General features: G+C 55.1%; 12 protein-coding genes across 12 annotated transcripts; 8 read left to right on the top strand and 4 right to left on the bottom strand.

Annotated features, from left to right (window-relative positions):
- Positions 1 to 319: 319 nt before the first annotated feature.
- BU26DRAFT_154861 (uncharacterized protein) lies at positions 320 to 1,379 on the bottom strand. The gene is made up of 4 exons (XM_033820041.1): positions 1,349 to 1,379; positions 989 to 1,215; positions 389 to 932; positions 320 to 339 (listed from the first exon to the last, which is right to left on the bottom strand). Exons 2-3 carry the CDS (start codon positions 1,202 to 1,204, stop codon positions 540 to 542), a joined length of 609 nt encoding a protein of 202 aa, XP_033690388.1. The 5' UTR covers positions 1,205 to 1,215; positions 1,349 to 1,379; the 3' UTR covers positions 320 to 339; positions 389 to 539.
- Positions 1,380 to 3,335: 1,956 nt separating this feature from the next.
- BU26DRAFT_600901 (uncharacterized protein) lies at positions 3,336 to 5,095 on the top strand (the record flags this gene model as incomplete). The annotated part of the gene is made up of 3 exons (XM_033835213.1): positions 3,336 to 3,923; positions 3,999 to 4,215; positions 4,272 to 5,095. The coding sequence occupies 3 exons, from the start codon at positions 3,336 to 3,338 to the stop codon at positions 5,093 to 5,095; spliced, it is 1,629 nt and encodes a 542-aa protein (XP_033690389.1).
- A 50-nt stretch (positions 5,096 to 5,145) lies between these two features.
- Positions 5,146 to 5,986, top strand: BU26DRAFT_600902 (uncharacterized protein; the record flags this gene model as incomplete). The annotated part of the gene is made up of 2 exons (XM_033835214.1): positions 5,146 to 5,457; positions 5,615 to 5,986. 2 exons carry the CDS (start codon positions 5,146 to 5,148, stop codon positions 5,984 to 5,986), a joined length of 684 nt encoding a protein of 227 aa, XP_033690390.1.
- A 579-nt stretch (positions 5,987 to 6,565) lies between these two features.
- BU26DRAFT_600903 (glycoside hydrolase family 79 protein) lies at positions 6,566 to 8,434 on the top strand (the record flags this gene model as incomplete). Its single annotated transcript, XM_033835215.1, has 3 exons — positions 6,566 to 6,986; positions 7,050 to 7,577; positions 7,645 to 8,434. Exons 1-3 carry the CDS (start codon positions 6,664 to 6,666, stop codon positions 8,432 to 8,434), a joined length of 1,641 nt encoding a protein of 546 aa, XP_033690391.1. The 5' UTR covers positions 6,566 to 6,663.
- Positions 8,435 to 9,105: 671 nt separating this feature from the next.
- On the bottom strand, positions 9,106 to 10,332 carry BU26DRAFT_559994 (uncharacterized protein; the record flags this gene model as incomplete). Its single annotated transcript, XM_033832760.1, has 1 exon — positions 9,106 to 10,332. The coding sequence occupies one exon, from the start codon at positions 10,330 to 10,332 to the stop codon at positions 9,106 to 9,108; it is 1,227 nt and encodes a 408-aa protein (XP_033690392.1).
- Positions 10,333 to 10,550: 218 nt separating this feature from the next.
- On the top strand, positions 10,551 to 11,713 carry BU26DRAFT_155241 (uncharacterized protein). The gene is made up of 3 exons (XM_033820042.1): positions 10,551 to 11,083; positions 11,161 to 11,339; positions 11,420 to 11,713. The coding sequence occupies exons 1-2, from the start codon at positions 10,645 to 10,647 to the stop codon at positions 11,322 to 11,324; spliced, it is 603 nt and encodes a 200-aa protein (XP_033690393.1). The 5' UTR covers positions 10,551 to 10,644; the 3' UTR covers positions 11,325 to 11,339; positions 11,420 to 11,713.
- BU26DRAFT_515103 (manganese and iron superoxide dismutase) lies at positions 11,227 to 12,220 on the top strand. Its single transcript, XM_033827983.1, has one exon. It carries the CDS (start codon positions 11,479 to 11,481, stop codon positions 12,064 to 12,066), a length of 588 nt encoding a protein of 195 aa, XP_033690394.1. The 5' UTR covers positions 11,227 to 11,478; the 3' UTR covers positions 12,067 to 12,220.
- A 1,830-nt stretch (positions 12,221 to 14,050) lies between these two features.
- On the bottom strand, positions 14,051 to 14,558 carry BU26DRAFT_417579 (uncharacterized protein; the record flags this gene model as incomplete). Its single annotated transcript, XM_033823210.1, has 4 exons — positions 14,051 to 14,098; positions 14,206 to 14,233; positions 14,328 to 14,435; positions 14,491 to 14,558. The coding sequence occupies 4 exons, from the start codon at positions 14,556 to 14,558 to the stop codon at positions 14,051 to 14,053; spliced, it is 252 nt and encodes an 83-aa protein (XP_033690395.1).
- Positions 14,559 to 17,082: 2,524 nt separating this feature from the next.
- BU26DRAFT_415822 (uncharacterized protein) lies at positions 17,083 to 18,346 on the top strand (the record flags this gene model as incomplete). Its single annotated transcript, XM_033823132.1, has 3 exons — positions 17,083 to 17,420; positions 17,474 to 17,840; positions 17,900 to 18,346. 3 exons carry the CDS (start codon positions 17,083 to 17,085, stop codon positions 18,344 to 18,346), a joined length of 1,152 nt encoding a protein of 383 aa, XP_033690396.1.
- A 1,188-nt stretch (positions 18,347 to 19,534) lies between these two features.
- BU26DRAFT_600907 (uncharacterized protein) lies at positions 19,535 to 23,610 on the top strand. The gene is made up of 4 exons (XM_033835216.1): positions 19,535 to 19,994; positions 20,051 to 20,170; positions 20,227 to 20,319; positions 20,370 to 23,610. The coding sequence occupies exons 1-4, from the start codon at positions 19,704 to 19,706 to the stop codon at positions 23,229 to 23,231; spliced, it is 3,366 nt and encodes a 1,121-aa protein (XP_033690397.1). The 5' UTR covers positions 19,535 to 19,703; the 3' UTR covers positions 23,232 to 23,610.
- A 398-nt stretch (positions 23,611 to 24,008) lies between these two features.
- On the top strand, positions 24,009 to 24,952 carry BU26DRAFT_584136 (uncharacterized protein; the record flags this gene model as incomplete). The annotated part of the gene is made up of 1 exon (XM_033834589.1): positions 24,009 to 24,952. The coding sequence occupies exon 1, from the start codon at positions 24,047 to 24,049 to the stop codon at positions 24,950 to 24,952; it is 906 nt and encodes a 301-aa protein (XP_033690398.1). The 5' UTR covers positions 24,009 to 24,046.
- On the bottom strand, positions 24,953 to 27,969 carry BU26DRAFT_515106 (uncharacterized protein). Its single transcript, XM_033827984.1, has 4 exons — positions 27,450 to 27,969; positions 26,943 to 27,402; positions 26,184 to 26,882; positions 24,953 to 26,131 (listed from the first exon to the last, which is right to left on the bottom strand). The coding sequence occupies exons 1-4, from the start codon at positions 27,596 to 27,598 to the stop codon at positions 25,088 to 25,090; spliced, it is 2,352 nt and encodes a 783-aa protein (XP_033690399.1). The 5' UTR covers positions 27,599 to 27,969; the 3' UTR covers positions 24,953 to 25,087.
- Positions 27,970 to 27,998: the final 29 nt, after the last annotated feature.

Consider the following 27,998-nt stretch of genomic DNA (forward strand, 5'->3'; position numbering starts at 1 on the left):
CTCAACACCACAGAAAATGCGTTCACACGCAAGGGTCTGGCGGGAATGCGCTTATCGATAATGCAATTTGTCGGACCCCGGGGCAGCTGATCAACGCCGCAGCGCGCGAATTGGCCAATAATGGCACAGCTACATCACCGATGCACTAGGCTGAGGCACAGCTGGGCATGTGATATGACGACGCTACTCCAACATTAAAGAAAATCTCATGAGATTGGGCGGATGGGTTGGCGCAAGGGACGTGGACGCACAGGCTGTTAGCGCGTGGTGCATGTTGGGACGGTAGCTGCAGATGAAGAATTGGACAAGGTTGTTTGGGTGTCGGATATATAGCTAGCCCTCATAACCTCGTATTAAGCTCCGCATACCCGTCGTGCAGAAAACATACAATTGACGCCAAAAGTGACCTCGTTAACTCCATTGCTCGAGAACGCTGGAGAAGCTATGCCAGTTTGTAGCGCTATGCGTAGCCATATCTCATCTCATTACCGCCCATCCCCCATGGATCCGGTCCATTGCTCCCATCCAGCATGTCCCGCTTACAGAGCAAAGCCGAAGAGGGCGATCAAGCCACCGGCGAGGACCGGAGTGCCGAATTCGCGGGCGACGTCCAAGACAGCGGCAGCACCAGTGCTCTGGCTGGCGCCAGTGCCAGTAGCCGTTGACGAAGCAGAGGAGCCTCCGGTTCCCGTTGGTGAAGACGTGGCTCCGCCCGAGGCGGTGGACGAAGCTTCCCCCTCGGCCGTGGTCAGGTTGCCACACCGCTCGTTCCTGGTGGTATCGCACAGGAACTGCTGGTCTGCGTTGCCGACGGTGGCGTTGGTGCACAGGCTGTACCAGAAGCGACACATCTGGCCCGGAACAGACTGCTCGTAGGCGGACATGTCGGGCGACGTGCCGTTTTTGCACTCGCACGTGAAGGTGAGGGTGTCCTAATTGCAATTGCATTAGCGATGCGGTCCTAGCCCTGGCGGCGCATTCTACCTACGTCATTGCAGTCGTTGCCGCCGCTGGCAACCTGGCCCTGTCCACCGCAGATCTGAGGGCAAGTGTTCCTCTCGGCGCGGCACCAGTCGGTCTTCTGGTCATCGGGAATGGCGTCGGCGGAGACGTTGCAGCAGGGTTGAACCGGCAGGGTTGTGTTCTGTGCAAGCGCGAAGTCGAAGACGGCGGCAGCCGCGACGAGGACGGTGGTGTACAGCATAGTGGGTGGCGCTGGAAGTATCAATGTCTGCGCGGGCGGGCGGTGTTAGCGGACAATTGGTGGCGAGAGGAAGGTCGGGCGTGGAGCGCGAGCGCAATTGAAGGGCAATGGGTGCACGGATGGCGGGCGGGGCGCGAGACTTACAGCGTGATGGGATGCTGGTGTTGTGGTTGCGGATGGAGACGAGGAGGAGGTTGGGCGGGCGACGCACGGCTTTAATAGCTGTTTGAGCTCGACCCGGAAGCTGCGTCCTGCCTGCGCCGCTACCGCCTGCACTGGTGAGCCACTGCGCAATGGCAGGCGCCCGATCCGGCCTAGCGCTATTGCAGCTATCTATCACAGACCACCCGCCAGCGCGCCGACACCACCGCCCGTCTGCAATCGCGCCCGCTCCAACACCATAAGATTGCCGCAATTTCGTCTCTGCCCGCGCGCCGTCGAGCCTCTGCCCTTTCTGCCATTTCTGCCGGCCGCTTCTGCCCTGGAATGCGCGCTGCATCGCGCATCTCACGACATGGTGCGTGGAATTGTTTCAGAGCGCCTCTCAAACCCGCCACGCAACGGGTAGACCGGCCAACCCCCGCATTGCCGGCCATGATGCGCCGTCGCAAATGCTCATTTAGCCCTGCCGACTGTCCCATTGCGTCCACTCTCGGCTGCCGGCCTAGCAATCGATATGCGCTTGTCCCAAGTGGACGCGTACTCGTCCGAGTTGGCTACGCATTCCACCGCTGCCCCCGCACCCCGCTCGCCACAGGCCGGCCAAGGACGCGCAAGATGCTCACGATGCTCTTCCCGCGGGCCTCTCAGATAGCAGTCGCATGCACGAGCTGTGGCTTTGCGTTTGCCATGGAAACCCAAGCTAGTTGAAACGCATGGGCGTGGGAGCGCCCAATCCCAGCTAAGCGTTTAACGGGCCGAGGAGCCTGCATCATCCCACTTGCATCATTGCTGTCCCGCGGCGATAGCGGGGCGCAGCCCCTCAGACAAGGCCGTGGCGGGAATACTGATGTACAGTTGAACGTCACGATGGTTACATCTAGACAAAAAATTTACACAGCTGTTGGGGTGCGAGGTGCAACAGTGTCTCGCCCGGTCCCACGGCGGCTTCGCGGTCCTACCCGGGCATGGAGTGTTGACAATTTCCCGAATCATTTCGAGTTTGGACAGCTCGTTGCCGTATTCGGACTAGTCGGTATACATATGCATATGCACAACGCTGCACTCCGCAATGCGCCTCGTCGAAATCCCGCAATCCTCACCACAGCGCTCCGTTGAAGAAGCGTTCAACTTTGTCCTCGTCGAGATGATTATATTTACGGTGATGCCCAGGCGCGGGGAACTACAAACAACCAGTTCGCATGCACCTCGTATATGCAGCTAGGATTGCGAAGGAACGCGCGATCCTTGAAGGAGGCGATGAAACAAAAACCCTAGAAAGTTCCATTCAAATACGTCGTACCACATTACAGGACACAGGAGACGCCGAACAAGCACCCATTTGACCATTAGTCGATTGAAGCTCTCCAACATGTGGGCGATTCGTATGCTTCTTCTTTTACTTCCCCTCTCACTGTGAAGGAGGCATTTGCCAACAGGGTCCTTGGAAATTGGGGTTTTTGAAGCTGTTGTCAAGAGTACCTAGGTAGAAAGTGACGATAATAGAGGCGAACTACACACTAAGAAAACATGAGCTAAAGCATCCTGCTGCGGTAGGGAATTCTCCGGATGTAAGAGCTCGCCGTACATGCTTTAGCATTGTACGCATCTGCCGTTATACCCGTCGTCATACCCAGAGAATTACACCATCTGTGCCAACGTCCGTGCGCCCTAGTACCTCGGCCCCAAACCCACAACCCTCCCCTTAGCCATACGTCCACAGCTGTCACGATTCTCGATATATCATGGCTGGGCTTTCCTATCATGATGGCTTGGTCAATTCCACGGTCGAATGGCGGCGGCGAGGTTTACGTCCAGCCTTTAGAGCCTGAATAATGATGTTAAGACTTATTACAGCCTTTCAGCGGTTCCGCCAAAGGACAGTCCCAATCCTTGCTCTCTCTCCTTGCTGGCCTCTAGTTACTCGATTCTGTTCATTCCTTTATGACCCTTTCCCATTCTCTGGCCCCTGATGGATACCAACTACTTCGTCTGCACCCTCGGTGAAGCGGCCACGCTTAACGACGGATCAAAGCCATACCGGACAATCAGCGAATTCCTGTCCCATCAATCCAAAGCTTGCGGATCTAATCCAGCGGTTGCATTTCCTATACCGCGCCGGAAGGGCGAATGGGATCCCCAGGTCATCTCCTTCCATGATGTCGACCTAGGAACGCAAATTTTCGCGGAGAGGTTATCAAGTTTCTTCGGTGTTGCACCTGGCAGTTCGCAGTCGGTCGCCCTCCTCTGTCATAGCTCACCGGAGTTTTTGTTCACATGGCTTGCGTTAATACGACTGGGCTACTCGGTTCTGCTTCTCGCACCGCAATGTGAACCGGCCGCGATTCTCTATCTGTGCAGGTCATGCAACGTTTCCTTACTTCTTTACGATACATCCCACTCGAACTGCGCGAGACAAGTTGAGAAACTTCGAGGAGAGCGCCATGCTACAGACTTTATGAGCCGCCTCATTCCCCTATATGACGGCGAGGATGTTTTTCAGCTTATTCAGAAACCGCCCGTTTCAAATCTAGAATATCCTGAAGCCGATGACACAGCGGTTGCGTAGGATGGCCTTATATGGTAAGCTTGCGTACCCATATGATGGCAACCTTTGAGTACTGACAACCCCAAGGCGAAGAAAACCCGGGACGATGGGTCATTTGCAACAGCCGATCTATTCGCGAAACATGCGAATATCAAGAATGCTTGGTTGTATCATTCAAGGGCCGACTCCCAACTAACGCTAATCACGGGCAAGAAGTTCGACCCCGCTCCGCTTGAAACTACAATTGCGGCCTCAGGTCATCTTGACGATGTATTGATCTTTGGCAACGGTCGCCCATATCCGGGTGCGCTGCTTCTCCGTTCAGAAAAGTCGAAGAAACTTCCGATGGCGAGCTCCTAGAAGCAATCTCACCAGCAATCGAGAAGGTGAACAGAGGAAGCCAAGATCATGCTCGAATATCGTGGGATATGCTCATTACTGTACCCCATCAGACCGAAGCGCTAGAAAAGAGCAGCAAAGGTACCATCATCAGGCGAGCCGTAGAAACTAGGTTCGAAGCTTACATCGACTCGGTGTATGGTTCAAGAGAGGAAGAACAGGAAGAGAGCGTCCAAGACGAAATGTTACCGCAACATCTCATCGGCCTTGTTCAGTCAATAGCGCCGAATCCTGTCCCGCTGAAAGAAGATGCCGATATATTCTCATATGGCGTCGATTCTATTGCCTGCATGCGGCTGCGCGACTGCCTTCGACGGCTCACTCCGAAGTACAACCAAGAACTTCCGCTGAGTGTCGTAGAAGATTGCGGCACTGTCAGAGGCTTAAGTGAATACATCATACGGAAGCGTCGTGGGAATCCTGACATCCACGCTGAAGATGAAGAGCGGCTGATGTTAGACTTGGTGAAGCAGTTCAGCTTGTTCGGTGAGCAGGAGTCAGGACCGCAGAACCCGACAGACGGGCATCACACCAAAGGCGAACCAGCTGAAGTCGTGGTATTCCCCGGTGCCACAGGTGCGCTAGGAGCGCATATCCTAGAGTTGCTCCGGAAATCGAACACGGTCGCTGCTGTCTATTGCCTCGTCCGAGGAGCAGATGAGGGCGCGGCCAAAGGGCGAGTCAGTAAAGCCCTAGAACAGAGAGGGCTTGACGGCCTTGGTCGAGGCAGCAGGATGAACTATAAGATCCACGAGTCCAAGCACAACTCGGCGAACCTGGACTAGGTCTTCCAGAAGCACTGTACAACTACTTGGCTACGCGAGCCACTCTCATTATGCATATTGCGTGGACTGTCAACTTTCGTCTCAAACTACCGAGTTTCGCAAAGAATAATCTCCCAGGCGTCAAAACTCTGCTCGATCTAGCTGTAGCGGCTCCACGGGCTCGATGTCCCCGTTTCGTTTATTGCTCTTCCACTGCATCGATCATCAGTGCCACAGCGGACCAACCCGGAGGCCTTCCAGAACATGTAACCGAGGGCCCTTCATTTGCATCCCCGCTTGGTTATGCACGCTCCAAGTGGGTTGCTGAGCAGATTTGCTTAGAAGCTCATCGTCAAACTGCCCTCAAAGGCCGCATCGCGGTGGTTCGTGTCGGGCAGCTTTCTGGTGACTCCGAGACAGGCATTTGGAACACGAAAGAGGCATGGCCGATGATGCTAAGCACGGCGAGGTTAATCGGCTGCCTGCCCGACTTGGGGGACGAGCCTCTCGATTGGTTGCCTGTTGACATTGCTGCTAAAGCCTTCCTCGAAGCGGCTAAGGACCAACACGAACGACGATGAAATGTATGTTTATCATGTCCTGAATCCGCATCAACAGCCGATGTGGCATGCCATGCTACAGTGGCTCAAGAAGAAAGAAGACTTCGACATCGTTTCTCCGCAAGAGTGGGTCAACAGTCTGGAGAATTCGGGCCTCACTGAACACTCAGCCATGAAGCTTCTTGGCCTTTGGAAGGAGACCTATTGTGATGCGACTCAGGAGAAGAAGCCTAGGCCACAGTTCTCGATGGTGGAGACCGTCAAGCCAGTTCGTGCCTTAAGGGACATTCCGCCTGTGGGCGGGGCCTGCATGGGCAAGATTTGGGATTGGGTGCAAGCAAATGTGCACTAATTGGATCTTCATCAATTGCTGGGAATGGCAAGTTGCCGTCTGTATACATGGCGATTAGCACATGCCTCGAAAGAGTACCGATCTCCAGTCCGCTGTCCAACTCCCGCAATCGTTCCGGTAGTCAGGGTCAATGAGCACTAGAATCTCGTGCGTCAACGCATGCGTCCGGGTTCCATCCAACCAGGCTCGCGGTACTTGGGTTCTTTGACGCCACGCGACGAACATGTGTTTGCGTCACGTTTGCTTTGCGGGGTCGAGCCTCTCAGCAGTGAGAACAAACGAGAGGTTCTGGTAGGTTGGATGTGTAGTGATCCGGGTACCACTCGAGGAGCCGTCGACGGGTATAGCGGATTGTGAACCGAGGTTCTCCACGGCCGCCACCCAAAGTCTGTACATTCCTTGGCGACGGAAAATTAGCCACTTCAACCGCAGCTTCCCCGCAGGATGGTAGATATATATCCATGTTCGGGAAGGCGTTGGGGCATCATCGCACCGAGGAACGCTGTCAACGCCAGGGTCCACCTGCAGGCCAATGACGACAATGCATCTCAAGGTAATAATATAAGATGAGGCTCTCGTCCGCGAAAATGTTGCCTAGAGAGCTTGTGCATTACAAGGCCACCCTTCTGCATCACCGCCAAGCATCGGAGCATTAGTTCTCTACACTCGCGCGAGTCATGGCATCCCTGCAACACCTCCTCCTCACGATCGCGCTTTCCAACGTCGTCTCTTCCTCACCGCAATATACGTTCGTCAATCCCGACCCTTCAGGGACCCTGTACACAAGGCCCTCAGATTTCAACCCCGTCGCTGTGCCCAATGTGAGCACTGCTGGAGAAGCTGTTCTGGCCAGTTTTGTCAGCTACTCGATTGAGTTTGCTTTCTTCCCGGATTTCGCGGGAAATAAGAGTGCGCCGAATGACTTCTCGGATAATTTGCTCGAGAATTTGAAGGGGTTTCAGGGGAGTAAGCCGGATATTAGGGTTGGAGGGAATACGCAGTAAGCTCTTCGTTCAGCGATCTCAATTGTGGGGAAGGATGATGGAAGCTGATGGGATGCAAGGGACTATGCGCTGTTTAATGAGAGTCTGAAGACTGCGACATATGGCGTCTACACCAACGTCTCCAGCGACTACCCACGTATCCTCACCATCGGCCCCTCGTACTTCGAATCATACGAAACATGGCCCGACGTCAAATTCACGCACGGCTTCAACCTCGCCAAAAATGATACTACCGCTGCAGCCAGCATCAACAACTCCGTACCATATGCCTGCAAGGCGCTAAGTAGCGGGAACTTCTGGTACTGGGAGATGGGAAATGAGCCGGATTTGTTTAAGACGAGTGCGCAGGGAATTATGAGGCCGAGCAGTTGGAACGAGAGCGATTATGTGGCCGAATGGGAGCAGAAGGTGGGGTGGGTGAGGGGTGTGCTAGGTAGCAGTTGTGGGGAGGAGTGGACGAGTGAGGAGAGGTTCAAGTGGATGGCGCCGAGTTTTGCAGGGACGAATAATAGTTTGAAAACGCTTAAGACGTGGGACGTGGGGTTGAAAAATGACGAAGGAATTATCGGGAGGTTTTCGTCGCATAAGTATGATATACTCGTTCTATTCTCCGCGTTTCCTAAATAGTCCAAATGAGATACTGACGCGGAATAGCTACATCGGCGGCGCCACCCAACCCGGTGTGACCCTCCGAGGAACGCTCATGAACCACACAAAGACAGTATCCAGCATCGCCGCGCACAACGCCGAGCAAGCTGCCCTCACCGCCGCCGGCATGTCCCTCGACTACATTCTTGGCGAAACCAACTCGCTCTACAACCAAGGCGCCCCCGGCCTCTCCAACTCCTTCGGTGCTGCTCTCTGGGGCATCGATTTCAACCTCATGTGCGCAGCGACCAACATCAAGCAAGTCTTCATGCACCAAGGCACGGACTATAGGTACGCCAGCTGGCAGCCAGTCGACACAAACAAGACCAGCAAAGGAACGAAGGCGCCGTATTACGGCAATGTAGCCGTGGCCGCGGCGTTGGGCGATATCACTACGAGCTCTGTGAGAGTCGCCAACATACCCCTCGCGAACGAAACGTCCGCTGCGTACGCCATCTACGCCAACAGCACGCTCGCTCGCCTCATGCTCATCAACATGAACCAGTACAACTACAGCGTGCCCTCGCCGTCCGCACGTTCTAGCACCGCGTACAACTTCACCCTGCCAAGCTCCTGTGCGGGGACGGGTGTCGTGCAGAGACTCATGGCGAATGGGAGCGACGCGATTACGGGGATCACGTTTAACGGCCTGAGTTATAACTATGAGGTGGATAACGGGAGACCGAAGCTGTTGGGGAATGCGACGAAGGATGAGACGGTGTTTGTAGGGGGCGATGGGGGTGTGAGTGTCAGCGTGCCGGATAGTAGTGCGACGCTGGTGCAGCTGAGGTGCTGAAAATGCAGCTCAGGAGAATGTAGGGGCAATGTTAGAGTCTCGTGAGAGATCTGGAAGCCCTTGAACTACGTGCTCACTACCCAATCACCATGGCGAACGTGGATAAAGCTATTAGAGATCGTCGACGCCTACTGCCCCCCTGCATTCTGTCCCTTGCCACATACTCTCAGCTCTCGCAATTCGAGTCTCGCATCTCGAACTACGTGTAGAGGGGTGTGAGAAAACACTGGTGGAACCACTACCCATGCAACTAAGTCTGGAACTATGTAGCCACGACGCTATGTTTGAAAAGAGTGTGCATTTGAAGCGAAGATAAAACTACAACATTACAAAGGTTCGGTGTCTAACGAGCGGCAGTGCCTGGTATCATAGTTGTGTGCGTTGTGTCCCCCCATCCCCCCTGAAAGAAAGCCACGAATCATCACTGGAAACTCCGGAACCCGAATGCAAGATGCGTAACGCCAGCGCTAAGGAATGTTGAGATTGGAAGGAATGGACGGATAACGAAAAGGAGAAAAAAAGAGAAACAACCGAAAGAGCGTACCCATCCCAAACTCCCCCAATTATGCACCATCCGCAATCTGAAAGAGCGTAACTGTACCTATAACCCCGCTCTGAACTCCAGAAACATGCATAAGTAAAAACTCAGAAGAGTGTTGTTGTCGAGCAATCTACCTCCTCGCGGGCGTCCCGTCGAAATTCCTCACTGTGTCCCTATCGTTGTCTCCGTATCCCGCCCTCTCCATCAACTTCGTAAACGTGGTATTCCCGCTATCCTGCGTCAAGCGATGCTCTCGCATGCCCGGTGCTTTTGGCGGCTCCAGGAAACTCGGTGCGGGCATCAGCACATCGATAGTCTCTGTGCTAGTACTTCTACCGGTGAGTGGCCGTTTCGCCTTAGTGGCGCGCCGCGAAGATGCGCGTCTCGAAGTTGCAGGGGGCGTGGTGTAAGGGTCGTTGTGGTGGCCGGCGCGCACGGCGGGTGCAGGAGGTGCTGGGTTTGAAGGAAGGCCGGACCAGCCGTTGAAGGTGAGTTTGGGCGTGCGGTCCCACATGGACTTTATTTTGGGGGTGAGGCCGCTGGCACCGCCGCCGCCAGCTGCTTGAGTGCCGATGTTCTTTTGCACGCTGGGAGAGGACGTAGCGGACTGAGAGCCACGGCGGATGAAGTCCGTCCGAGTGGCCGAGAGTTGCGGGTTATAGATCGGGTCGCTGATGGTGCGTGCCACGTGGCCGAAGTCGCCTGAGTAGCGGTTCTTTTCGGATTCGCGGCGTTTCTTGATGATCCAGATCAGGCCGAGGGTACCCAGCGCGCCGATTACGATGCCGGGAAAGAAGCCGGCGGCGAAGGATTTGCCGTCGAAGCTTGGTGATGTTTGTTGGGTGACTGGGGCCGCGGCACAGTCTGAGGTCTGCGAGGCCGAGGCTGGATCGGTGGGTGAAGGCGTGGGAGAGGTTGTGGATGTAGGGGAAGAGTCTTTGCTGGCGGAGCACATGCCGCCGTTGCAAGTATACCCTAAGGGGCAGCACGTGCTCCCACATTTGGGGAGCTCGATGCCATCCGTGTTGGAGATGTGGATTTGGTTGTCTGGATGGAGGGTTGCGTTGTATTGGCTGACATCGCAGGGGACGGGCTGGATGAAGGAGCAGTCCAGCCCTTTAGGGCAGCAGATGACGGATTGGACGTCGGTGGTGTTGACGGGCATGCAGGTTGCGTCTTTACCGCAGCAGAATTCGGAGGGGAAGCCGTTTCCGCATTGCTGAAGATCTTGATTTCCTCCACATGTTTGTGCTTGCCGAACGAAGAGGTGAGATGCTTGAGTCGTAGGGAGTATGGTCGAGATTAGGAGCAGGAGCGATAGTCGAGAGAGCTTGGGTAGCACCGCCAGCGGACCCATTGTGAGACGGAAAAGGTACGAAGGTACAACGCAAGCAGTCAGCAGTGGCGAAGCTCCTCCTCTTGATATAATATAAGAAAGCAGGACACGAATGACTCTACTTCTGAGTGAAACAAATTCACTAAGACAGTGGCATTATCGCCCCGGGACTCGGAAACAACCAGACGGTGAAACAAACAGATTGGCAGAACGAGATCTAAAAAGGCAGCGGGCTCGAGACGCAACCCGCCCCCAGTATATACCTACATTTAGACAAGCCTACGGCCATCCGATCGAAACCGAACGTGACGTTGTTCATCCGTCTTTCGAACTATGGAGCCCAATAAGTCGCACGCCTATGTTCTGGAAATTGGCCTGGACAGAGCCGCCGACTGGATGGCGCACGCTGAATGGACTCGCTCGCAGCGTAGCAGCCGCGTAGCAGTGGCATATGACTCCGCAAAACGTGTGGCTATGCTCTCGTGGAAAATAGGCTCGATGAAACATTCGCCAGCGAGCGCTTGCAGGGCGTCTGGAGTTGTGGGCGAGGCCAGCCCCCAGCGCGTCGTGATTGGCCAGCAGCAAGACGTGCAGGGCGGCAGCGACGCTAGCGCCCTTTCTGGTCGCCCTGCGCGGAGAAAAAGATGGACGCCCGAACTGCGAACCGGCATCCCAATTGCGAACCACCCACATCCACACAGACATGATAATACGCTCGCTGGCCCGGCGGCGGCCAAATGCCACGCTCCAGTGCCTAGCTTCTGCTCCTGCGGTATGCGCGCCTCCCTCCCCCGACCATGGTCCCATCCACGTTCGACGGGTCGACTGATGCGTGTTTTAGAAATGCAGAGCGACGACGCCCATTTCGACGTCTTTTGCGCGGAGATTGCATGACGCCCCGACGCTGCAGAACCATGTGGAGCTGGAGAAGAACGGGGTTCCGGGGCTATTCACGCCAGAGGCGTTCGATATTGCGTATACGCAGTATCAGCGGCACATCCTCAAAGAGTTGAATGCTTCGACGGCTGGTACGCTCAATTGCCCACCATTGCACTCGCGACACCCAGGTTATTGTAAAAGACGGACGTAGGCTGATAGAGGCTTCTAGGCTCGCCCTGGCAGGACCGTGAGACACAAGCCCTCGTCATCGAATTCGCACGCGACCCCATGAGAGCCTACCTCTTCAACCTCGCGTCCATGGCCTTCAACAACCACTTCTTCTTCAAAGGCATCAACAGCGACCCCAACGTCACCTCCTCCCCATCTTCCGACCTCGTCGCCGAAATCAATAGACACTTCACCTCTCTCTCGACGCTGCGCGCAACCTTCCTCGCGACCGCAGAGGCAATGTTCGGCCCGGGCTTTGTGTGGCTGGTGCAGCTGGATGATACCAACGCGCGCCCGTTCAGGATTTTGACGACGTATCTTGCCGGCAGCCCGCTGAGCGCCGCTCATTACAGACAACAGAGCCAGGATCTGAATACGCACAACCCGGATTCCTATCCGGCTGTGAATCCGGTCGGCGCGTTCGGCGCAGCTGCGAAACAGCCACCGAAGCCCGCCAAGCCGTTGGGAGGCATAGACGTCATCCCACTGCTGTGCGTCAACACATGGGAGCACGCATGGCTGCACGACTACGGCGTGGGGGGGAAGCGGCGGTATCTGGCGGCGTGGTGGGACAAGATTAATTGGGATCTGGTCCGGGATGGAGCTAAACTATCGCCGAGGTCGCAGAGAGGTGAATTCCGTTATTGATGATGAGAATGGCGTGTATATTGCTCTGTAGAAATAAATGTACAAAAGAGGATGAATAAGATGACGTTCGCACATAGACGTTGGTACGTTTAGGCACTTTAGCGCCTGGGCTACCTAGGTGCTTGTGACGCAGAGGACGTGGTGGGACTTGTTCATATTGCGGCCTCAGATTCCACTCAGGATGCGTCTGCACATTATTCACTGTCTCGAGTTGCATCTGGGCTATTTCCATCTTGCTACCGAAACCGAGCCATGCCTCAGGAATCTCACTGGAGCTGATAAGGTGACGGGGCTCGGGTTCATTTTGCACTTGAATGGTTCGTGATGGGAAAGGACTTTGCGCTTAAACTGATTCCACTGCATAGTCTGCGTCGACGCTGACTGGAGAGATTGTGTTGGATTTGGGCGGAGAGTATGATGGTTGGATACTGTTGGGACGCTGTAGTTCTGAAGCTAGCGTAGAAGGTATGATAGTCCGTGGAGAGACAAGGTTGGACGTCAAATATCGAGAGCACCGTACATTCCCGGGGCAGAGGGTTTTAGCGTAGGTAGTAGGTACTCGCACTGAAATGGCTGCTGAAGGAGGACATGTGAAGTATAGCATCTGTCTTCCTCCAAGAACCGTCTGCCCCTAATTGTGTCGTCCCCGTATGTCTCGCCCTCACAATCTCGCCGCATGTGTCAAATCATGTATTAACCGGCCGCTGCGCCGAAGATAGGAAACTGACGGCGATATACAGATCGGAGACCCCGGTAGCTTCTATCCACAACGCATCCGCCCGTCGAGGCTGATTGTGGGCAGACCTGCGAGAAGCAGGTAGGTTGCCTCAGCGCAAGGCCCTTATCTTGCAGATGCATTTTGATGGCGAGGTGCATTCCACGAAGCGACACCGATATCGCTGGCTAGCGGGTCCGTCGATCGTGGTGATCGAATAAACAACATGCACAAGCCTTGGGCGCGGAATTGGTGGGAAAGGCCGCACGAAGCCGACGTCTGATGGTCCGAGAATGGCAATCATAGACTTTCTTGAGCATGAAGTATCGCAGGAGCTGCTCAGGCGCCTACAGCCATCCAAAGAGATACCGTTACTCGGAACACACTGGAAGACACCCCTCTCCACGTAGTCGCGTGTCTGGGATACTTCTTGGGTTTGATGGCGAAGATAGTGTGATGTCGCTTCAATAAGCCCCGCAAGCCCGAGAAAGATTTCGGCGCATCGTGCCAGTTGCTCCTCGACATCTTTCTTCATGGAAGATACGGTCGCAGAGACCCGGAAGCCACGCGTTGGAAATCTCGTATGCATTCGAATTCAGCGGTCCATGATGTTGCATGGGTTTAATCTAGGACATTCGCCGACCAAATGTTGCTCTGGGCATTGGTGCTCTCGGATTTGCTGCTCGGGGTAGAAATAGCTGGTCTCGATGTTGTTGCTTAGGGAGTCGTCGATGCTGTACGATATTGCATTCAGGGATACCCTTTGAACGTCGTTTGTTAACCGTTGCATTTCGCAGTTCAAGGGGCTTGGAAGCCTCGTAGCTGCCATAACATGGCGTCCGGGACCATATGGGATCGTTGGGTGAAAGAAGACGTGCTGGATTTAGATTCCTGAAGAGGTGAGGTGAAACGCAGCCGAACTCGGGAGCTTATAATTGCCGACGAGAAGCGACGTTGTATCGCTCAGGTGAGGCTTGGGCTCTGATACGAGATAGGAAGATAGTGCAGCTGCACCGAGGACGATTGCAGCTGCATTACAGCCGGCCGCTGTTGCATACCGGCAAATAAAGCACCAGCACGATCGGTGTCACGCACCCATCCCGGGGAAGTATCTTATCGTATGCGCGGTCCAACAGGAGCCTGCGCGATGATCCCGGACTACTCTCTTTCCATTTGTAGTGTTGTATAGCGGTGACATTGTATATGATCCCCCGAACGCCGTACCGTATGCAGAGCGGAGACTTCGATCCGGGGCTTCTGCATTGGCCCTTACCCAAACCACGACGACTTCTTTCTAGCCTCTTTCCGTGCGTTTGTCTGGAGCGATATGCAGGGTCAGCGATCGGGTTGATGCTAAGGGCGGTGTGGTGCCGGGCTTGCAAGATAAGGAGGCTAGGCGGGGCACGCCGTTGGATAGTACGTACCCATTGCTCCTTGCAGTCTCGATAAGCCCTATTATCGATGCAAAGGTATCAGCATGTGAATATATGAAGATGCTCTTGAGGATGATGGACCCATTGGGAAGAATCGGATGGAGGACTCGTACTGGAAAAAGTCGGTGCACATCTCCCTATCGCCGCCGTTCCGGTGCAGACATCGGATGCTCTTCTGCGCCGCTTCCTGGCATGGGTCGAAGTACTCGCTGTATGCTTTGCTGGACGTGATGTGGTCAGGTCGGCGTTCAAAGAACGGATGAAGAAAGAGCGCACTTTTCGAACCTGTCGGCAGTCGGGCCGCTCCAGGCCGCATCGGTCGAGCTAGCGTCCTTCTCGCCCATGGTGAGTTGCGGTCGGCTGCGAGGGGGAGCTGTCACTTGTCAAGGTGCATGCAGCTGCATCGGCTGAGGTTGAACGAATTTCGGACAAACTTTTCGCGGCAAGCCGAGGCACGTGGCTAGCGCTTGTTATCGATAATGCACCGGAACTAAGCGAAAGACAATTGCACGCGAGATCTGCATTACGAACAGTCGCACGAGCCACCCGCGACGGAACGTCTGGTATTGAGCTGGGAACAGCGACCCGGGTAACCTCCCGAGGGGCGCGCCGAGAAAGCAGCTAAGGAGCTCGCTGGAACAGCACATGGCCCTCACCGTCTTAATCGTGGGACGTAGAGGAGTTGGTGAATAATCGCACGGGTTTCCCCCGCATCGTGCCTCGTCTCTGGTCATGCGGTGGATTGACGTGGATTCGATAAAAAGAAAGTTATTGCTATTGGTTGAGTCCAACGTGAGGCTCCATCTGCAGCCACTCGACGTCTTCGACATGTCAGAATTAGAACACGGCCGAGTACCGTTCATGCCTCACTGCGCGCTACTGCATTAATGCCTTATGTTGTGAACAGAGTCTAGACGCTCCCTCAGATGGCACCATGCGGGCGGGGGGATCTGCCGTCGTGGGAATAGGCAAGACAAATGTTATGTGGACTCAAGCGTCTGCTAAGGAGGGGCATCACGGTCCAAACAGCACCTCGTTTTAGCGAATAGGCTCCGTTAACGGACGTACGAGACTGGTCCGGCATGCATCTGCAGCGTTCTATGATCCATCCTCTGCTAAACTTGCAGCGGAAGTGATCAGGAGCATATGCAGGCGCAGGCAGACCCAACATTGCTGGAAGATCGCAGGTAGAGTCATCTATCGCTCGGCGACTGTGGCTGACAATGATCGATACGCTGTCCCAGAAGTGCAAGGCCACAATTGGAGGGGCTACGCTTCCCCAATTCAAGGCATAGAATCCATTCTAGCCGGGTATCCCAGACAACATCATGACTCCACTTAGATAACTTCATGTCATGGCACTTCGCTAGCCCTCCACACCTTTCGAGTTGTGCATCCACTTGGCTGTGTGTGTCTGTTGTTGCATCATGAGCCAATCCTCGTCGGCGAGACTAGTAATGAACTCATCATTGCTTCAAACCGATACGCTCGCAGCGGGGGCCACGAAGGCATGAGGCCGTGTTGAGTCTGTCCACTCGACGATATGGACGTGAGTCTGCCGTCGCGAGGGTAGGGCCTAGCCGATGTGCATGGTAATGCGCTTTGTTAGAAAGCTGCAACAAAGCAGGCAGGGACCCAGAATCTCAGGTGATGTACCGCGTGGATCTCGGGTTTCCGTGAACAGTATGCGGTTCCATTCGGGACAAAGTCGCGTTGAAAGCTCCTCCCCGCCATGGCAAGGCCTCGAGGGTCTTCGGGCTGCCCTATCCGCAAGCAGGGGCAGCGACAACTCGGCTGAAGGTAGGTGCAAGTAGTCGCAGGCCCTTTCTAGGAATTTGACAGTTGACACCGTTGTGCTCGCAGAGAATCTCGCGCAATGGTTTTGAAAGAGGACCATTTCGATTCGCACGTTGCCCGCATGCTGGCATGCCAACGGTGATTGAGTGGGTGAGGCGGGCCGAGGAGCGTCGATAAGGGGCGATAAGGCGAGGCGCTCCGACAACGGTAAGATGCAACGGGCGACATATCCTTCGATGTTCATCCAGTGAGTTCGTAAGACAAGATCAGCCTGGGGTATATGAACCAATGACGACCTGGTTCTGACGTGGAGAGAATCCGACGATGGACGTTGTGGCCAATGCGCCGCACTGTCGGATCAGAGCCGACTCAATCCGGGACATGCGCTCGCTCCCATCAGCTGCGATGCCACGCAATTGACAAGCACTAGATGGTCGACGGCACACTATAAAAGAGTGAGGGGCTCGACGCGATGCCGCCATCTTCTAATATCAATATTGCTGACGAGCGGTTGACATTACCATCGCCCTACTCGAATTGTTAGCTTTCGTCACTCCCTCTCTGAGACCGTACCTTCACCATACCACGTCCACCGCCTCCTATCGCAAAATCCTTATCTGCTCCACCTCCAAATATACCTTCATCGTCGGTTCAACGAGGTGAGCTTGCCCCGGCCGTTATCGGCTATCTCAGAAAACTCGCTCCAACATGCTCGTTCTTTCCTACTTCACCACCGTTGTGGCGAAAATTTGCCTCCGCGGAACCTCACTGGGTAGGAGCGGCGGACTTTGCGTTCACGGGACTTTCACAATAGACCCGGGCTCACTCTTGCCCACTCTTCTATAGAAAGAGGTCACTCGCTCTCCGAATTTTCTTCCGCAACGCACACTCCACACTCGCTTCCTAACTCTTCCTCACCACGCTCGCTTCCTAACTCTTCCTCATCACACTCGCTTCTTACTACACTCGTTTCTCATCCCCAGTATTCGACCATCTCTTGCTTCCAGCAGTACTCTTTCTTCCAACAGTACAATGGCTCTCCTAACCCCCCCAGCCGATCGGGAAGATCCAATGAACGCCGTCTTCACCCAGCGCGTTACGGGGTTCCCACGCCCGCACTTCAAGCTCAGCATCGAGAAGACTCTCCAGAAGCCGACTGAGGATGTGGTCACCTTCGATCCGAAGAAGCATCTGGCTTACCAGCCGCCGTCGAAGGTGATCATGATGAAGGACATCGGCTACCCGGACGATGTTGGCGTTTCTCCCGTTGCTGTGTCTCAGCCCTTCCAGCTCTTTTCGCCCGAGGCCATCCAGGCAATGCGAGCGGAGATCTTCAAGCCCGAGGTCCGAGAGAAGTGTGGCTTCAGCAGCAACATTGCTGCTTGCCAATTGCGTGGCTACGCCAAAGAGTAACTAGATAAACCCCTTCTTCGTAATGATGTCATAAACCAACACATCCTAGCTATGCTCCCTTCGCGTATGACGCGTGGAATCACCCCGAGACTCTCGCCCTCATCTCGAACATCGCCGGTGTCGAGCTCGTCCCGGAAATCGACTACGAAATCGGACACATCAACCTCTCTGTGAAGTCAGATGAGGAGACCAAGGAGGAGTTGAACATCATCAACAAGCAGAAGCGCTTCTATGCCGAGGACGAGGGCATCGGTGGCTGTCCATGGGAAGATGACAAGCCCATCGTGGGCTGGCATACCGACAGCTACCCGTTCGTCTGCGTCCTCATGATGAGCGATTGCACTGACATGGTTGGTGGCGAGACCGCCCTTCGTACTGGGAATGGCCAAGTGATCCGAGTCCGTGGCCCGACAGAGGTATGTTCTTTCTTTCCCTCGAACATTGTTGAAGATAATTTTACTAATTCATGTGTTAGGGTTGCGCAGTCATTCTGCAGGGGCGATACATCACTCATCAGGCTCTCCGCGCCCTCGGTACTAAGGAGCGCATCACCTCGGTGACAAGCTTCCGCCCGAAGTCTCCCTTCCTGAAGGATGATTCCGAGTTGCGAACTGTGCGCCCGATCTCAGACCTCTCGGAGCTGTACTACGACTTTGCCGAATATCGCCTGGAGATCATGGAGGAGCGCACTCGTCGGGAGCGCAAGGAGCTCATGAAGCGCCAGAAGACTCACAAGAAGTTCGACACTCGCGGACACAAGCGCTTCCTCGAGGAGTCGATTGCGTTCATGGAGCACACGGACCACGAGATTGTTGAGGAGAGCAAGGTCAAGAAGGGCTACATCGAGAAGGTCGACTTCCCGGATGTCGTCGTTGGCTCCGCTGGAGAAGGCCGCCCGGCGAAGCGTTCTCGAACCGAGTAGGCAGTTGTATCCCGGGTCTGTCGCTTCAGTAGCGTCGCTCGAGGCAATGGCTCAAGTGCGTGCTGGAGAACGGCGCCTTAGCGCCATTTGAGATAGACGGCTCAGGTGTTCATGGGATTTCCAAGGTCATCTTTTCAAGTAATATGGGAGTCGATTTAGATTGCATTCCAATAGGTAGTTACGGTAGATGCGGCGAGCTCGCCGTGGACAATCTGCGTGGCATGGGAAGAGTCGATATAGTTCCGAGTATGTAATTTAACGGTACGTGTGTGCCGCGCATGGGCTATCGCTTTGGCCAGCTGTGGTTGCTTCGTCTCGATAGGATTGTCGCAATTGGAGCTGGTCGTCGGTGCCCACCATAACAATCAAAGGTTTCACATATTGCCCACGGAACATGCAAATGTGATCTAATGGGTAGCTAGAAAGAGATGAGTGTATTTGAATAGGAGGAGATATGTAGATGGAGCAGCTCAAAGAAATGCTCGAGCAACCATCCTGGTCTTTACCTTTTGAGGCGCCCCGTTCCATGTCAGCTGCCCGAGAGTGAGGCCCTTTGAATTGCATTAGCGGTGAATGTGGCGTGGGGAGTATATACGCACGAGCTGGGCTGAACGAACAGAGGCTCGTCACCTAGGTCGTTGGCTGGCCCCAGAGCGTGAGCAGTGCTCCTACGCTGGGAGCTAACCCTTAACGACTGCTGTCTTGGTTCTACTGCCTACGACGGAGCATCAGCAGAGTGACACAGCACAAGTGCGTCGTGCTTCATCATCCATGCTCGCCAGGCGTAGCGAGGAATCACGCAGCCCAATTAGACATGAGAGTAGCTGCGCGCGGAAATCGGCGGCGCTTCCTCTCATGAGCTTCGACGCTCATACAAAACCCAGAGCGTCTTGGAGTCGTCGTGCCATTGGCATCGTATGCACTATCAGATGGAAGACCGGCGATGTTGCAGCGAAGCGGGGGGCGATGGAGCTACGCTCGGCGAATGTAGGCAAATTGGGCCAGAAGATGGCATAGGATAACCGTTGGCGGAACGGTGATAGTCGTGGGTTGAATAGGCGCTGCACGGGCGACAAGAGAGGACAGAGGGAGAGAGGGATTGGCGGGTGGAGGGTGCGGGACAGCGTCTATTTGTGGGCGAGGCGGAAAATCGTCGGGCGCGGGTAGGGCACAAGCACCACGCCTAATCGACTCAAGCCCGGGTCACGTCTGCATACTTACCCACCAGAGCGTCAAGTGCGGCACCGCGTGCTGTATCCGGATGTGGCCTTGCAGTACGGCCGTCTGCTCTGCTGGTCTTTCCGCTCCCTAGCTGCATTTGTCTCTGTTTCTCTGCCACCGGTGGCACCTGCCCGCCATGAACACACGAGCGCCTTCCCCGCCTACGCCTGCGCCTGCGTCGTCGGCCCGCCCCAAGAACTCGACGTCGACCATCACGTCCGCACATGCAGCCAGCAGCTCGCAGCAGCCCCAGACCATGCCCTCCAGCAGCTCCAAGGCCCGGGCGGCCACGCCGGCCGCCAGCCGGGCCGCCGTGAAGGGCGCTGAGAACGACCGGCCAGGCTCGCGGCCCGCCAGCAAGGACAGCCTCAAGCAGAAGATGGTGAAGAAGGCAGAGGAAGCTCCCCGGCCGAGCAAGTCGGACGAGGTACGCTGCAGCAGACGCACAATGGGACAAAGAAGCGGCCGACTAACCCTGCACAGCAACTGAGGGCGCTGCGGTCCGAGTTCGACAGCCTGCGAGCACACCTCACCTGCAAAATCTGCGATCGACTGCTCTACCAGCCCTACATCATATCGTGCGGGCACACCTACTGCTACAGCGTGAGGCCCCAATTCGTGCCCGTGCCGTTCCCGTTTCCCTTGCTAATGCGTCGTAGTGCCTGTGCACCTGGTTCGTGAACAACAAGAGCCGCAAGACATGTCCGGACTGTCGAACGGTGGTGACGCAGCCGCCCGCTCCCGCTTATGTTGTGAGTACCGCAACGGCAGTAATCCTCTCGACCCCTCTGATGCCCTGCAGATCCGCGAGATGGCCGCCGTCGTCATCAGCCGAGCCGAACTGTTGCCCTCCGGCGAGACGACAGAGCAGCACGCGAAATGGCAGAAGGAGGAGGCCGATGCAGTCCAGCAAGACAAAGACAACACGGATCCTCGTACCGGCGGCCTCTTCAAGGGCTGCTTCAGAACCCCCCACGCACGCGGACCTTCGCTCCAAGTCATCCGCGATCAGGAAGACGGCGTCGAGCGGTGTCCGGTCTGCTCCTGGGAGCTCGAGGACGGTGAATGCGTCCAGTGCGGGCTGTTCTTCGACGACAATGGCGAGTTGACGTGGGGCGATAGCTTCAACGGCTTCAGCGACATGGACGAAATGTCCGAGCGTGACTTGTCCGGCGAAGACCTCGATGCCGAGATGGACATGGAAGATGGAGACTTCGACGGCTATGGCGGACCGCCAGACGGCTGGCAGGACTACTTCCCTGGTGAAGACAACTACATGATGCAGCGGTTCCTCGAGCACGGCATCCCTCAGCAAGCTGCCTTCGCGCGTCGCCGACCAATGACCCATAGCGAGGCTGGTAGTCGGCGTTCATACTCCCAGAGCATCGTCTCGGACATGTACACCGACGAGATGGACACCGTTGAAGAAGAAGACGAGGAAGGCCTCGATGAGGACTCTTCCATGAACGACTTCATTGACGACGGAGGGTCCGAGTCGGCGAGCGCATCGTCCACCGCTAGCCAGACTCCGCAGCCCTCAAGTGCCCGAGCTAGGCTTCAGGGGCGGCCTCGCCGGATTGTTGAATCTGAAACCTCTTCTACTATTTCCAGCGTCATCGAAGAAGAAGACGAGGAAGATCAAGGACCCATCCGAAGAGGCCAGAGGAATCGTGCACAGGCGCGGATTCTGAATCGCGCCAACGGCTCTAGGGAAGCAAGCGGGCCACCATCATCGACTTCCACCGATGTATCTACAGACGAGCTCGACGAGGATACGCAGGCATTGCTGCGGTCGGAGGGTTGGATGCTCCAGCATGACGAGCCTGATAACGGGATGGGCGATGATGATAGCGATGGAGGGCGAACGACTGTTGGGTGGGACGAGCCTGCGATTTCCAATGACAGACTCCGAATGGGCGGTTCTCTGACACCTACTGCAGATCGACCGCGACCTAATGCTACGATCCGCCCGCCCTCCCGAGTAGGCAACCCCCTCCGACGACAAGCCTCCATACTCTCTACCTCCACAGTCAGCTACGAGGATGGAGAGGCCGACGATGACGACTCCGATATAGATCACGACGGAGACATCACTATGGCAATGAATTCCTTACGAAACCGCCGTTCTCGAGCGCAAATGCGCAACGCCGCAGCTTTCAGCAACTTCAATGGCCGATTCGCTACTCGCGGGCTATCCCAAGGTGACCCGATCGATTTGGATGCTGATGACAACTCAGACACATCGCAACCCGGAAATGGGCGTCCGCCGGGGCATCAAGGGTATAATCCGCGTATCAGTAGGCTTTTCGCAGATCACCAGCGCACGCTTCAAGAGCTCCAGGGGGGAAGAGGTCTCATGGATTTGGAGCCCCGTTCAACCACGCCAATTGCGCGTCCGAGGACGGCAAACCGCAATCGACCAAGCCCAGCTCAGGCCTTCTCTCCATTCATGCCCCCGCCGACCCGATTGCGAACGCCGCAGATGAATGGTTCCTCAAACCCTGTGAACGCTACGCGTACACCAACTTCTCCGCCTAGAAGAGCGATCCACACGCAAAATCGGTCTGAAGTAACAGGCGCAGATGCCGCTACCAGCATTCACCGTCCCTCTTCTATTTCTTCAAGCAGCAACGTTTCCGCTGTTTTGACACCCGGAACCTCTTCTCCCGCCTTGCAACAATCTGTCAACTCAATCGCCGAGGCCCAAGCAGCGGCCGCCATGGATGCCGTAGACCGTCCGCCCAGCCGAGTAAGCGCCCGCCCTCCTTCCGCAGCGGGCCGACGAAATCCAGCAGCGTTTTCTCCAGTGTATCCCGTCTTTCCCCATAACAATGTTGGCTTGAACATTCAGGGCCGCATTTTCCCAAATCAGGCGGGGAACCCCTGGGGTGCCTTTGTGCAGCCAAGGGGTATTAGGAACCGGAACTCGCGTCAAGTACTGAGAGACCAGTCTTCAACGGCCACGCTGAGGGCTGCTAACTCCCGAGCCAATATTCGTGAAGGAGTGAGCTCGCCGCAAGGAATCAGGCCACAGGCGTCCCGGGTGGAGTTGCGACCTCAGCCGTCCCGCCGTCGTCTAAACAACCAAGCTTCTACACGCACTCTTCGGGCAAGCGAACCTGCTCGGCCACCTCAGTCACCCATAGCAAATACCGCGGCTACTGCGCAACCTGCCGCCCGCGCGACTAGACTTACACCGGACGAACGCGATAGTCTCGCCCGAGCGCTTATCAACGACAGAATGCGCGCTCTGGGGCAGCCTGGAGCGGCTCCTGCACGCGCGAACAATCCGTTTGCCCCAGGATTTAGGCGTTCCAGTAATCCATCGGAAATTTCAATGGCGACGGCGTCCGCTCCCGCCCCGCAGCACACACGAACCAACTCCAATGAATCCATCAACTCGACCACCTCATCACACACCGTTCAGATTGCGCCTTCATCACCAGGTCTCACTCGACGGCGCAGCAACCGGCATATCGCGGCGACCCCACCCGGAGTGCTTGCTCCTGCCCAGGGGGCTTACTCGTCCCCCGCGACTGCGTACACCAACAACTATTTCCGAGGACGGCAGAACTCATTTGGTGGAGGCAACCCCGCTTTTGACTCGCCATTGGATGTCAACGCTAGAGGGATGAGTCCGATGATGGCAGGCCCGCTCATTTAGACACCGGAGGAAGAAGTATCGAAACAGTCAGCAGCGGACGGCCGCTCTCTGGTATGCCTCGGTAACCTGTTTTCTAGTTTCATTTGTTCTGGTTGGCTCGGGGGTTAGGGTTACTTCTGGGCGGATTTGCATCAGGCATTCACGAGCGTATATGATTATGAGCCCGCGTCCACGCATGGCAGCAAAATGGTTGGGTTCTTGGGCATTTTCAGTGGCGTCCTTCTTTTTGACACCTATACCAGTGGGCATGGAGCATTCGGCATATTTAGTGTAGTCAAGTCCATCTTAGCGGGCGTTTGGGAATACCAAGCTTGTTTTTAGGGACTCCTAGTTTCTGTATATGTGTTTTGCCCGGCGTGAGAGCTTCAGCGACCTTTCCTCACATTGAAATCTTGAAGTGTCAAAAGATCCGTGAAGGACTGACTCCAGGCCGAGGGATACGTAGTAAGAATGATGGGAAGCATTCCAAAGGGGCGGATAATTCATTACCTAGCGTGGAGACCTCCAGCGAGCTTTCCATAGAGCGACAGTGCGAGCTGTTTATAGTGACGTAGCCCCTCAGGCATACTGCGCTAACGGTGTTAACCTCAAGGAAAGCCAAAGCAGATTTTCGTTTCATTGCAACATTGGCTTACTTTCTGGTGCCGAATATTCAACAACCAAAGATGCAATTAAAATTTTTATGCGGGCAACCAGCCATTCTCTTATAAAAAAAACCTTCGCATTCCCCATTCTTGTTACCTCCATTTCCCATCCTAAGTATCACTAAAACCCACGCCGTCACCTCCAAATCACACACCTTCTATCTTCAAAAAATGCCCGGCCTAGCTTCCTCAAAGTGGGCTCTCCCGACCATCGAAGACTTCTTCTCCCTCCACGTCCAAACACTCGATCTCCCCTCCCTCGACGAAGACAATTCCTGCTGCCACATCTGCCAGCGCGACTTCTCCTCGCTTGCCGAAGGAATCGACCCTGCGACCGCACTGTCGCTGCACTACTTCGACGAATTGCCCTTCGCGCAGCTGAAGAAAACCGATGTCGATGAACCGCTTCGTCTTCCATGCGGTCATGCCTTGGGCTCGTCTTGCTTGCAAGAGTGGTTTTCTGCGAGCGGGAGCAACCAGTGTCCGTTCTGCAAGCGGGAGCTTTTCGCGAAGAGCAGCGTCATCGCAGCGAATCCAGATCACGAATACGGACGGAGATACCACGAGATCAAAAACCTTCTACTCCGCGCGCTACTTACGTCCTCGTGGAGCGAAGAAGGGAGCTTGGTCTTTCTACCTGCGGACGTCTCGAGTATTGTGGCGAGATTGCCACGCGTTATCTTCAGGGTGGCTGCGCGGGTGCAGCAACCGCGGATTGAAGGAACGTTGGTTTTCCCGGGTCACGAGTCGAAGCTTTCTCTGGACGACGGGTCGAATTTCCATGGTTTCGTTGAGGGTTACCTTGGGAATTTTGAGGATTACGTTAGGGTGCTACCTTGTGCGAAGATGCTGTTGGGAGATGAGGCGAAAGCGGTGTTTGCGAGGATTTGTAACGGGTTTAGGGGATCAGCGGGGCAGGAGTTGCCGGCGCGGGTGTTGTATGCTGAGGTTCTTCGGGCTGTGGGATGTATGGGGGATGTGGAATTGGCGAAGGTGATGGTGTTGGCGGTGAGGGCGATGGTGGATTATGAGCAGCGGATGAGCGATTTGGACTCGCTTTGTGGGGAGTGGTATTAGATTTGAATGATTTTCATACTACTACTTGAAGCAGTCTAGGTCTAGCTTCCCACACCCCATGCTATAATGTGCGAAATGCTTCAAGTCAGCTCTTAAACACTATAATGTAGACCACTGAGGAACCACCGACTCTACCTAAAATCGCCACGCCTCAAACTTCTCCCCAAGCGCAAGAACGACACCATACAGAAACTGTCCAATAAGGAACACGACAGCAACAATGCTAATTGCAGTCGAAGTCTTTTGCTTTTCCTTAGCAAGCCCGAAATACAGCGCCGCTAGAACAAATGCGACAAATGCAATGAATAGCTCGCACGTCAAGATAAATTTGATGTCGAAGCATTCTCGAAATTCGAGTGCATAGCCCTTTGGAAAGCCGCTGTTTGGCGTGTACGTCAGCTTACCCTTGCGCTTCGGAGATCGGTCGTAGCATTGCTGGTCGTATATTGGGCCCTCCTCGCCGGCATGTATAGAGCACGCAGGGTTATGATACGTGCGGGTCAGTTGGTCTTCATGTAGAAGCGGTGGATCCGGAACGGGAGATGCGGGCTGGTAGCTGAAGGTGTACTCCCGAGGACGGTTGCAGATGTCGGGCATCGTAGACGGAAGGTCTTTGGGGTCGTAAAAGGTGCGAACGTTGGTCCTGTTGAATAGTTCGTACTTGGTAGGGCGTAGTGCTCTCACCATGAAAAGCGCTCTCCAGGGGCCTCGATGTTGGCGGTAGATACGGTTCAGTTCGATGAACAAGTGGTAGTCGGTCGACAGGTGCGTTACCCTGACGGGAACTTGCTTCTTGGCAGCGAAGCCGTCCGGCAGAATAACGTGCAGATATAGATCTGCCGCTTCGAGGTCAAAATCATCATCGTGATGGTCATCTCCGCCATCATCTTCACTGTTCCCCTCGTCACCTTCGCCGTTCCTGTCGTTGCCTTCACCATGGGAGGTGTGATCATCATCCCCGTCACCTCCGTCTCTGTCGCCATCTCCGCCCGAAGCATCCCCGGAGGAATCATTTTCACGTTCAACTCCACCCCGATTGGCACGCTGCCCAAGGGGAATGCCGGCTTCGACGTTGGGGGCATAATTGTCTTGATACGAATGTGTTATCGGGTCATTGACGGCGCTACTTCGAGGGCTAAACCAGCGCTGTATGCGTGCGAATTGGCCTTGATCCGACGACTATTTAAGCCGTCAGCGCTTTCTTTCCCAACGCAAAACATGCGCTACTTACGTCGGAGTTGACCCCATCTACTGGCGACACGACGGAAGACGGTTCTTCTTTCAACCAGGGTATGATAAAAGAGAGGAACGTGCGCCAGCCCGTATGAGTCCTCCTTACTATCGGGACAATGACCCGGAGGTAGGAATCGAAAGCGGTGTGATTGGCTGCTGAGGAGTGGCTCTTCATCCCGTAGGCCACTAGAACAGGGCGGATCCGAACGGGATCTTTCATCGCCGCCATGTATTTGTAGTAGCCAAATGTGGTCGCGATTGACAAGGCGGAGAGGGACAGAAACAGCCATGCGAGTAGTTCCACGGACGGACCGAGCATCAATAACACTCCGAGGTTCAAGGTCACGTAACCGGTTGCTATTAGAAGGATCCTTGGCCAGTTGAATCCTTCAACGAAAGCGATGCCCCATCCTCTACTCGATTGATCCATACGGTTCACATGATCTGCAAGACTCTCAAGTCTAGATCCCCAGAATAGCTCGCTGGACTGGGTAGAGTCGACCAACTTCGGTAGAGTACGGAAAATAAGGTTTTGGGATGTGTTGGCGTGTGTATGACGGAAATAGTGTGTGAGTAACTGTGAAGGCAGAGGCGGCGTGAACATCGCTGGCCGTGGGTGATATTCATAGTCTGTGCGGTCGGCGGGAGGAATATCCGGGTCTTTCGATACCTTGATACCGCTTTGTCTCTTCTCAAACTATGGAACTGTAAGCAAGCATTCTCTGAGTGGAGCGTGGTTTCAGAGAATAGGGCTCACCTGCACATAGTGAATGCCTTTAACTGTTATGAGCGACGTAGTCCAGCCTCTGTTACGTTTGTACAAGTATCGTAGAGCCTCGAACAGTGCGGCATCGTTCTCGAACCCCTTGAGCTGTAGGACCGCTAAGGAGGATCGATCCGTCCCTGGTGCATTCAAGCATATCATCAAGTCGCCGGGGTTCGAGCTTGGAGACTCAATCGTTGGTTTGTCACCTTTGATGCCGTGGAATGCTCCCAGATCGGGAGGGCGGAAAGTACGAGGCGCCTGAGTAGAAACCACTTGCTCCTCATCATCTTTTCCAAGACTTCGCGGACGCGAGGATGTGGCAGACTTTCTGTATTCTCCATGGTGCGAGTGCAAAGGTATACCCAGGAAAATTGGCTTGTAACGACGTTGGAAAGGCTCAACCGGGTTGGGTGACTTTTCTTCCGAAGAACGTGGAGTACCTGTGGCGGCGCTGCGAGTCTTGTAAGTAGACGCCTCCCTATTGGAATCGTCACTTACGCAATTGAAGGAACTTTGTCTCGCTTTCTGGCCAAAGAGAAGGGATGAGCAAGTCGCGCTGTGGATGTCGAGACAGACGAGGCGGTAGAATCGATTGAGAGAAGAGACAGCAGAGCAATGGCAGCGGACCCACCAGCCTCGCTCGCCATGATCAGCGGCTAACCGCAGTATATCGGGTCCAAAGATGACCTCAGGAATTGAGATTCAAGGGTTTAAGAGTTTTTAACAGTGGGGAAATAAAGGTTTAAAGCTCCATAGGTATGAGCCATAGTCTCAGAAGGTGGCAGGGTGGGAGCGGGATAAAAGAGCTGTGCTCTTCTGCATCGCCCTAGCAGCGTCTTTTCCAGACATAATGGGTGGCGGTGGCTGCTGTCTCCTCCAACCATATCCGCATTTCACAGCCATGACCGGTGAAGGCTGCCTTGGAGGGGCGGGGCGGTGCTCCTTGCGATCTGCATGTCGAATGAGAGTAGACCGGAGGCATGAGCGATTTCTTCTAACAAATTGGAGCATATGAGAAGGCTGTTTCGGTGAGCTAATGTCCAGCTG

The sequence above is a fragment of the Trematosphaeria pertusa genome (assembly GCF_010094035.1).
Source record: "Trematosphaeria pertusa strain CBS 122368 unplaced genomic scaffold BU26scaffold_2, whole genome shotgun sequence".
Classification (NCBI taxonomy): domain Eukaryota; kingdom Fungi; phylum Ascomycota; class Dothideomycetes; order Pleosporales; family Trematosphaeriaceae; genus Trematosphaeria; species Trematosphaeria pertusa.